The sequence below is a fragment of the Prionailurus bengalensis genome, chromosome E1, assembly GCF_016509475.1.
Source record: "Prionailurus bengalensis isolate Pbe53 chromosome E1, Fcat_Pben_1.1_paternal_pri, whole genome shotgun sequence".
Lineage (NCBI taxonomy): Eukaryota > Metazoa > Chordata > Mammalia > Carnivora > Felidae > Prionailurus > Prionailurus bengalensis.
Window position 1 is genome coordinate 4,222,748 of NC_057347.1, and position 9,856 is coordinate 4,232,603.

Here is a 9,856-nt window from a genome sequence, read left to right on the forward strand (position 1 = left end):
TGTCCTGGGTGGACACTTAACCAACAGAGCCACCCAGGTGCCCTATCTCCTTTTCAACTCAAGTGACATGGGTGCCCTGACTTCAGAGAGAAGTGAAAAGCCCCCAACCGGACTCCCCAACAAATCAGATTCACTCGTGGAGGGCTGGGGGGCGGGGTGGGGGTTGGCAAAGGAACCCTGAAGCCCTTTGGCTGTACCCTTGGGCTACCCTGAGCTGGACCCAAGGTCCTTCTTCTCCCCCTGAGCTGGCTCCTACTTGTCTGATACTGGAGGGGTGTCTTAGGCAGGTGATTGTAACAATAACACCTTCCCTGACCCTCTGGAGCAGCCGGCCCCTCCTGCCCATGCTGTGCAGGTCTCCACGGTAACCTCACCACCCGGAACAGCTTGTTGGAGGCCCACAGGGCACCCCCTGCAGCCCTCCATCTGCCAGAGAGCAGGGCAATGCTTGCTCCCTTCCCCTCACCCCTCCCCACCCTGGCGGGTGTCTGCAACAGCCATACGTCCTGGTCTCGGAGGCTGAGACAACAGAAATCATTCCTTCTCCCAGTTCAAGAACGACCAGTCAGCTGTGTGCCCAGCTCCTCTCGCATTTATTGGAACCTGCTTACCCAGCAAACCACAAAGGAGCTTACACGGTGGGGGGGTGGGGGGGGGGAGGGTTGGTAGGACTCCAGCGACCCAATCCTGGGATTATCACGGAGGCCCCAAGGGGCGGGCAAGAGAGAGGAGGTGGCTGGGAGGAACGGGAGGGACGCTAAGGCCTGGGAAACCCCCTTGGCCCCTGGGGAGGTGTGCGCATGCCCGGGTTTCTGTGCGCGGCGGGGGAAGGGGTGAGGGGGGCAGGGCTGCGCAGTTGGCATCAGGGTTTCTTCTCCTTTAACTTTTCCTTCACTTTTTGAGGCTCAAATTGGATCAGTCGCAGGATTTCCTTATTGGCCAGGGTCCCCTCGATGAACTCTTCCTCCGTGAGTTTGTCTGTGCGCGAAGGGGGGAAAAAGAGCGCCGTCAGGCTCGGCTGTTTCAAGCTGCGGCCGAGCTGAGGCCGGCCAGCGCGCCCCGTGCGGACGTTATCCAATATGAAAACACGGAGCATCTGCGCCCCCCGAGGCTTCCGCCCCCCAGAGACCCAGCTCCTCCCCGGGGCGCCCTGGGCCTCTCGGTGATCTTCCAGGGTGCATTCTGGTGCCTCGACTTTTCTGGCGGGTTATTAAATATTTAGAACATTTCATAGCAAGCCTTTGCCTTGCTGGTTATTAAATATTTAGAATATTGCCTTAGCCCCCAAGCTTCAAGCCCTGGGGGGGACTTCTGGGAGACTGAGCAAAGCAAACAGAATCCCTGTCAGAAGCAGGAAACAGCATCCACCCAGGGAGTGAGGAGTGACGAGGGGTCCAAACGTGGTTCCCTGGGAGAGCCTGGCTTGCGGAGAGGGCTCTCTGTCCCCCTCCCAGTGCTCGGGCTGTGGCAGTGCCACTGTGCTTGGGGCTGAGGTCGCTGCAGCTCCTGGTCTGATGGGGAAGGCAGTCCCATGTTGAAAAACCTCTGGAAAGAGGAGCTTCTTTCTGCTTACGGTTCTGTGCACAGCACCTGCTACATGCAAAGCTCGGCAGTTCAATGGAACTGAACTGGGTTTCCATTGGCCTATGTTCCGCGCCTTCTGGAAATCCTTAGTGCCTTCCCGGGTTAGGATTCAGGGTGATTCCCTGCACAGGTCTGGGTCGTGAAATTTGGGTTGTAAAGGCTCAGCTGCCCCATCAGCCTCACACAGAGCTTGAAACTTCCACAGAGCCCAGCTGTGGAGTGAGGCATTCATTGTCTCCAGTGGGGTCATCCGGAACCAGCCCCCGAACACCACCGCCTCCTGTGACCGTGATGTTCACCTGGGTCAGTTTTCAGGTAGAACAGGGGACCCCACACGAGGCAGACCTGAGCGATGTGCCAGACGGGGTTAAAGAGCCAGTGGGGGTGGGGGTGGGGTGCCCGGACGGCCCAGTCGGTTGAACCTCGACTTTGGCTCAGGTCGTGATCTCATGGATTGTGGGTTCGAGCCCCGTGTCGGGCTGACAGCTCGGAGCCTGGAGCCTGTTTTGGATTCTGTGTCTCCCTCTCTCTCTCTCTCTGCCTCTCCCCCGCTTGTGCTCTCTCTCTCTCAAAAATAAGTAAACAAAAAATTTACCAAAAAAGAAAGAAAGAAAATCAGGTGATGTCCCAGTGGGCCTGCAGCAATCAGCAGGAAGCCATCAGACCACTATTTGCCAGTCCCTGTCACGTAGTAGGCCTACTGTCCCCTTCTGTCCCTTCACCATCCGGGCCCCCGTGGCCACGTGACTTTGCAGCCCCCGCCTGACGCCACTCTCTGCCGCACCTTCCTCTGCGGGTCCCACCTTCTCTGCAGTCTGGTGGCATTCCCGACCTCCTCCGCGTCCCTCCTCCCCGAGCTCGGCCTCCCTGGGCCCTTCCTCAGTAAATCCCTTGCAAGCTACTCTAAATCGAATTCCATCTTCTCCGGGACCCAGACTGACTCCCTAGAGTAAAACCAGGTAAGCCGAGATCCCATTTACCAGGGACTCGATGCTAATTCGGCCTGAGACTGAGCCGAAGTCAGCCGGCCCTGTCCTAACCTTGCAGAGAGCGTCCTTAAGACCGAGTAAAGCACGCCCAAGCGTCTAAGGCGGATAAGCAGCCCGTTTAAACAGAAAAAGCTGCTTTGTAGTTCCTCTAAACCCGCCACTGCGTCCGCTCGGCTTAGGAGCTGCTGGCCTTACTCTCCACCACTCCGAGGGCGGCTGAGGCTGGCGACGGAATATGTCCTTCACAGACGCCCCACCACCCAGAGCCTTCCCTCGGCCCCAGAGGCTCAGGCAGCCATGGAGCTGGGTGAGCCAGGGGCGTGTGGTGGCATTCCCCATCAGCAGTCTGTTCCAGGGTGGGAGCAGAGCTGGGCCCTGCTGACTGCTCTGCTGACCCCCCTCCAGGCCCCCCCCCAGGCCCCCAGACGGCCCTGCAGTGCATGCTGGGATGGGGTGTCCCCTGCCCCCGACCCCAGGCCCCCAGACGGCCCTGTAGTGCATGCTGGGATGGGGTGTCCCCTGCCCGCAACTCCAATCCCCCAGACTGCCATGCAATGTGTACTGGGATGAGATGTCCCTGGTCCTGTCTGGGCACTGGCCCCCGGAAGGATCACTCTCGGGGTCTCCAGGAAACAACCCATGACTGTAAAACCACAGGCTATAAAGGGGAGGGAATTCACCATCATCTTTCTTTCCAAAGAACCCCCAGATCTTCTCGGTTCGCTTCTCTGGGGTGTTTTCATCCTCTGGAAGGTTCTTCGCATCCTCGGGACTGATCATTTTGAAAATAGCCTGCAGCAAATAAAGATGAAGTTCTCATCAGAAGAAGCAGAAGCCTGTGTGCACCCCCCCCCCCCCACCTGGGGCCAAGCATCCTCTATGGCAGAGACTGAAAGGCAGATGTCCAGGCCCCGGGCTGCCCTGCTGAACCAGAATTCACGGGAGTGGGGTCGGGGCATCTCTACCTCCAAGATCCTCAGGAGGGACAGGGAACATGGTGGAGAAGTGAAGAGGCTGTCGGTTATTTTCTCCCTCCTGTGCCTTTTGCATTTTCCGACCATGTAGGCACATTACTTTCATTTTATGAAAATATGAGAGGAAGAACTTAAAAGCGTTGTGATGATAAGCCCACAGCAGCCCCCAGGTTGCAGTCTGGAATCCGCTACCTTGAGCCTGATGCCCGGAAGTTTTAGGATATCAAACGGCTTCTTCCGGGTCCATGTGGTACCTTGGTTGCCCAGCCGGGCTGGCCGCATGGTAAGAATTGGTGAGAAGTGTTGAACACTTCCCGTGCCACATTTCCAAACATCTTCGTATGTTACCTTCACGACAACCTCAGCGAGGTGGGTGTCACTGGCCCCATTTTATGGGTGAAAAAACTGAGATAAACTAGTGTGCTAAAAGTCTCCCGGCTAGAAGCAGAGCAGCAGAGATTCTAACCCAGCAGTTTGGTTCTAGAACCTCCACTTGGAGGGCATCCCAGAGGCTGGGGAAGGGAGAGGGGAGTATCAACGAGAACATTCCAAAGCCCCCACCCCGACCCCCACCCCCACCCCACCCAGGACACAGGAAGCCTCTCATTTATGCTTCTGCTCAGGGGGGGATCCAGAGAAAGATTTAGATTTAGGCTCCAGGATCCTTCTCGCCTCTCTCTACTCACGCTAGTAAAGGAGCTCGATGTGTGACGTAGGACAAAGCAGGGCCCGTGACAGGGAGGGGAGACCTGGGCAGGTCTCCCTGGGCTCTGCCAGCTCCGGGTTACTAGGATTCCACCAGCTCAGTAAACCCAGGCCTGGAGGGCAGGCAGGCGTGTTGGGTGGGAGTGGGGGGCACCTTGGAGACACCGAGGCAGGGGCAGTAAGCTTGTGAAACTAGCCTGGAGGGAAGGTCAAAAGCTTTGGGAAGTCTCCTCCCAAGTCCCCCCTCTCCCCCCGTCCCTCCCCCCGCAAGCTGTAGCAAGCGAAGCAAAAATCCACTCCAGGCAGGAGCCTGGCTGGCAGCACTCAGGGCCTGGGGGGCCCAGCAAGTGTGGGTGGGGGGCTCCCTGAACGCCTCTCTCTGTCCTGAGCCGGGGCGACCATGTGCAGGCCCAACTGCTAAACACCGGCCACGATGCCTGTCTACCCCACCCTGCTTCTAACTCCGAGGACAGACCGCCAGGGGCTCAGTGAAGGAGCAGGCCTTACCCCGGGCCCCAGAGATTTTTTCCAAGGCCACGAGAGCTGGGATTAGAACCCGTAACTTGGGTCTCCCAGGGAGCGGCCGCGCGATCGAGTGAATTGCAGAACCCGGGCACCACCTTGCACAGCCTCAGCAGCTGGCTGCTACCCCTCCCCCTCTCCCTCTTTCCCTCCCTTCTTTCTTCCCCTCCCCCCTCTCCCTCCCCTTCCTCCTCCTCTTCCTCAAGGAGCAACCAATTTGCAGGCCACGGCTGGGCCTGACCCCCTTTAGGTGGTTCTGAGGACGCGGTCCCTGTCCCAGGCCACCTGCCAACCCAGGGGAGCTATCTGTGGGTGGTGCCCGGGTGCCAGTGAGGTTCCCGCCCTGAACGGGAGGCCCAAGCAGAGTCTGCTGCCCGCGGGCCGCCCTCTTGGCTACTTGGTCTATGGTCTCTCCCTAATCAGGGGGTGGGCCGTGCAAACGAAAACAAGATTACAAATGCACCAAAAAAATGAAATAAAAGATGGAGACATTCTCCCCTCTCGCCAGGCACGGAATTAGGGAAATAAAGCAAGGATGTGGGGTAAGTGAGGGGGGACTAAAAAGATTTAGGGAAAAGACACCAAGTGAAGAGCACCTCAAATGACATCATACGGAAAAAATAGAAGCATCCGAATTGCCCAAAAATATGGGGCTACTTATATATTTTTTATGGCACTTCCATTAAGATGGAATTTTAAGCAACTATTTAAAATGGCTTTGAAGAGGATCCATGGGGAGAGAAAACATAACAAAATCGTAACTGAAGAAAGTTCTGATAGAAATCCTACATGGCGATGCCATAGTTCCTAAAATTATTTTTAAATATATAGAGATGAAGGGCTGGGAAGGCATATACCAATATGCTGACGGTCTCTCCCTCTGGATGATGGCATTAAAGGCAATTGCAATTGCTTTTAAGTTTCACCTATTAAGTAGGACTATTCTCGAGACACCTAAATTCTTCACAGCAAATGATGTGATGCTGGGCCAGTGCGGGCGGGAAGGAGAGTGTGTTTTCGGAAGCGCTGGCCAGCAAGGAGCCCGAGGACCCCTCGCTCAGTCCAGAGCACACGGTTGGGGAGGGGGGCGGTGGGTGTGAAAGCAGAGCCCCCCCCCCCAACAGCCCGGGGTGAAGTGGCCTGTCCCAGGCTACGAAAGACCATGAGCACTGGAACCCAGATTTCACGTCCCTCAGAGCTGGCCTCCTTCTGCTGTGTATTGGAAACATGTTACGGACTTAAAACTGATTGTGGAAGAAGCTGAATATGTACTGTGGAAGGTTTGGAAACACATTTTAATGGAGGTCGGAAGGATGAATGGAAGGACACGTGGACAGAAGGAGGGAAGGAAGGAAGAAGGAGGGAGGGAAGGAGGGAAGGAAGGAAGGAAGGGAGAGAAGAAACCCTGGAGACCCCTCCTCCCGTGCACTCAGCACCCCTGAGCCCCAGAGCTGGGATCCCCGCTCCACCTGCCAGCCCGGCCCCCATCGGGGCACCCCCAACACCCCGGGGGCGGCAGTGGTGGCGGGGGCCCGGACCCCGCCCCCCAAGCCCGTGACCCCGGTCCCACCACGGGGCGCTGGAGACCGACCATGACGATCTCCAGCACTTCGTTCTTGCTGATGGCTCCGTTGCCGTCCACGTCGTAGAGGGAGAAGGCCCACTCCAGCTTCTGGTTGGTCTTGCCCGAGGAGGTCATGTGCAGGGCGATGACATACTCCTTGAAGTCCAGGGTGCCGTCGCTGTTGGCGTCGAAGCTTCGGAACACATGCTGGGCGTAGGCCTTGGGGTCGGCTTCGGGGAAGAACTTGGCGTAGATGCTCTGGAACTCCTGTCGCGTGATGCGGCCGCTGGGACAGTCCTTCAGGAAGGACTGGTACCAGGCACACAGCTCCTCCTCTGTGAACTTGGTGTTCAGCTGCAGTTCCTCCAGGATCTCCTTGGACAGGGCCCCGCTTTTGCTGTTCCCCATGGGTGAGGCCGGGCGGCTGGGGTGGTCCCCTGGCTGCAGAGGCGGGTGCTGCTGGAGGCAGAGGAGAAGGTGCTGGCAGATGAGAGGCCGTGTGGCAGGTTCACCCCAGCACTGGGAGGGAGGAGGGGCCGGGATCGGGTGGGGGCGGGGTGCAAGCTCCAAGACCCCCCCCCCCCACCAAGATTAAAATAAAGAGCTGACAGCAGGTGGCCAATCCATCTCGGCCTTCTGGGAGGACAGGGCAGGAGGTCAGAAACTTCAGAGCCAAAGCCTTGGCCTTCCCTGCTGCCCCTTGTCCGTCCCTCCTCCTCCTCTTCGACTCTAGCTTTCCAGAAGCCATGGGGCTCATGGCCTGTCTCCCCCCCCCCCCCCAAATTCTGAAGGTCCCAGGGACAGGAGTGGCATCTTGCATTGGGCCCTATACCGCAACCCTTAAAAGCCAGGCTCTGGAGCCAGCCCCGGTTCAAACCCCAGCTTTGCAACTTACTAGCTGTGTGACCCTAGGCGTGTTTCTTAACCTCTCTGTGCCTACAGTGCTCCTCAAATTCTTCACCTCCTTCAGGGCTTTCCTCAAATGTCACCTTCTCAGCAAGCTGGACTGACTACTCTATTTACAACAACACACCCCACTGCCAGCTGTCTGCATGCCCCAAACCCTGCTTTATTTTCCTCCCTTGCAGGTACAGCTCCTGATTCACTTTTAATGATCCCGTGTGCTATGCCTGTACCAGAACGAAAGCTCCGTGAAGGCAGGGAGTCTCTCTGTTTTGTTCTCAGCCACATTGCCATTGCCCGAATGGTGCCTGGCAGGTTTGGGCTCTCGGTGAATATTCCTTGAGTGAAAAGGCATAAAAACAGTATCTATCTCATTGTTATTTTGAGGCTAAAATGAGTTAATACATGCAATGCAGTTAGAGCCTGGCACACAGTGCTAAATTCATGTTACTTATTCATCTGCAACAGGGATCAAAATCTAGACTGCCTTCAGGGGCCAGCAGGTGGAGGAAGTGAGCGAAGCAGGTGAATCAGGGACAAGACAGGTGGTGAGGCCTGTACCACACACAGAAGGGGCTGCCTGTGGTCAAAGCCATGTGAATGTGGTCATCCGAGATGACGGCCCAGTGTTACCAGATTTTTCAGTGCTGACCCCTGGGGTTCCAGAGGATTTCTCAGGAGGCCTTAATGTTGGGGGTGTTTCTGTGTGTCTCTGTGTTTACTTACTATTTTTTCCCACCAGTTTGTGAGCGCATATGATTTAGTAATGGAAGGCCTTTCTTTTTTTTCCTAGAACTTCACTATCCCGTAGCGAGGTGTTTGTTCTCAAGAGCAGTTGGGAATAAGACAGTCACCAAACTCAAAAACCAACCAACCCACAAACCAATCCACCCCAGCCCATGAAAGTGAGGCCACAGGCTTCACCTCTTGCCCTTGAACCAGATGGGGGAGGTGATTAGAAATGCCTGCTCGTGCTGGGCCTGTCCGCGTGGGGCCTGCGGATCAGGAGAGGCAATATTATAGGGAGGAAATGGAGCCCTGAAGGGCATGTAGCCTGCCTGGGTCACACGTTGCTAAACAGCAAAGCCGGAAGGAAAGCCCTGGTCTGCCAGGCTCTCTGTTCGGGGTCTGTTATATTGCAACTACCTCCTTTCCCGAGGAGGCCTGAGTGAGGGGCTAAGACGCTCCATTTTTGCAAGAGCTGGGGTTGCCCTGGCAGAAGAGGTGGAGGGCAAGGAGACAGGGCCCTGGGTTAACGCAGGAGGCAGAGACTCTCCCCCCCCCCCCAACCCTGGGGCCTTCTGCCCTGGCCAAAGTCAAGGAGGAAGGAGCCAGAACCAGGTGGGAAGCAGCCTGGTACTTCGGGTCCACATTCCTCAGGTTGTTGTACCCAGGAGGGCCCCGCCGCGTGGAAAGGACCACAGGCAGCTGTGTTGATGCTGTTGGGAGAGGGGTCATGACCTGGGGGGTTTGTTTGAAAACCTGTATAAACATCTTCTATCAGAGGGAGAGTTTATGCGTATGCGCCTTAGTCAAACAAGTTGTTGGAGATGATGTATTGTGAATGGGTTTGTTAAGTCTGAGCTGGGGCCATAAACTCTCCTCGAACCCCAGAGGGTGCTGGGGAGGAGGCCGGCCCCCCAACCAGAGGACCTCCGTTTGTGTCTCCCCATCCCGGGCTTGCCTCCACGGAAAGAAGCGGTCTCTTCCCAGAGGCCGGGTCCGTCCCTCCCGGAGCCAGGAGCTCTATCTTGGCCGCTCACGGGGGCCTGGCCGCCACACTCACGCCACCCCCAACTCCTACCTTCCCTTCCTCGGAGCCGAAGGACAAGATGGCCTCCCCTCACTCGTCCTGGAACCGGAGCCGGCACCCCCGTCCGCACTGGTGCCCGGAAAGGGGGTGTGGAGAGGGTGTCCGGGCGGCCCTCCCACGGCTCCCGTTGCACTCAATGGCTGTCCATCTTTCGGTGGCTTGGACTGGAGTCCTGGGGCCGTCCTGTCCCGTCAGCACCTGTCACACCCCACCCCAGTGTGCCGGCACATCCGGCCCCTGATGACTTCCCTGACTTCCACGATACCACCTCCTGCAGGCACTGTCACCGGTCTGGTCCCTGCTTCTGCCCTTGTCCCCAGCAGGCTGTGAAGCCAGCCCCACAGCCATGAAGTAGGCCGTGAGCTCCTTGGCTCAGAAACCCCTCCCCGGCGTGAAAGCCAGAGTCCTTCAAGGACCAGCAAAGCCCCACAGAAGCTGTCCCCGACCACCATCCCGCACCTGCCTCCCCCACCACCCGGGTCTCCTTGCCTTCGAGCCAATGCCGCCTTCTCAAGGAGGCCGCCCCAACTGCCCTCTTTAATACTGCGACGTACCCACGGTCAGCCTCACACCCTGCCCTGTGCTTCTTTCTCCCGAACACCTAGCACCTTCCACAGCCATGCTAGATTCGTTATTATGTCGACCTTCTTTGTTTGCCTCTCCCTGCTGGAAAGCCAGGTCCACGAGGGCAGGGCTCACTCGCCGATGCGTCCCCATGACCTAAAGTGGTGTTTGGGATAGAGTACGTGCTCGATAATTACCGCATGGATGAATGGATGGATGGATGGATGGGGGGAGAAAC

The 9,856-nt window shown here is 57.3% G+C and overlaps 1 protein-coding gene across 1 annotated transcript; it reads right to left on the reverse strand.

Moving 5' to 3' along the window:
• Window positions 1-570: 570 nt before the first annotated feature.
• RCVRN (recoverin) lies at window positions 571-6,850 on the reverse strand. Its single transcript, XM_043583125.1, has 3 exons — window positions 6,366-6,850; window positions 3,254-3,365; window positions 571-978 (listed from the first exon to the last, which is right to left on the reverse strand). Exons 1-3 carry the CDS (start codon window positions 6,744-6,746, stop codon window positions 863-865), a joined length of 609 nt encoding a protein of 202 aa, XP_043439060.1. The 5' UTR covers window positions 6,747-6,850; the 3' UTR covers window positions 571-862.
• Window positions 6,851-9,856: the final 3,006 nt, after the last annotated feature.

Bases quoted from the DNA above. Each gene is read 5' to 3' on its own strand.
- RCVRN (XM_043583125.1), bottom strand. From the start codon at position 6,746: ATGGGGAACAGCAAAAGCGGGGCCCTGTCCAAGGAGATCCTGGAGGAA. The intron at 3,366-6,365 runs GTCGGTCTCCAG...TATTTGCTGCAG, and splicing joins AAGTGCTGGAGATCGTCATG to GCTATTTTCAAAATGATCAG. The intron at 979-3,253 runs GTGAATTCCCTC...CTTCGCGCACAG, and splicing joins CTTTGGAAAGAAAGATGATG to ACAAACTCACGGAGGAAGAG.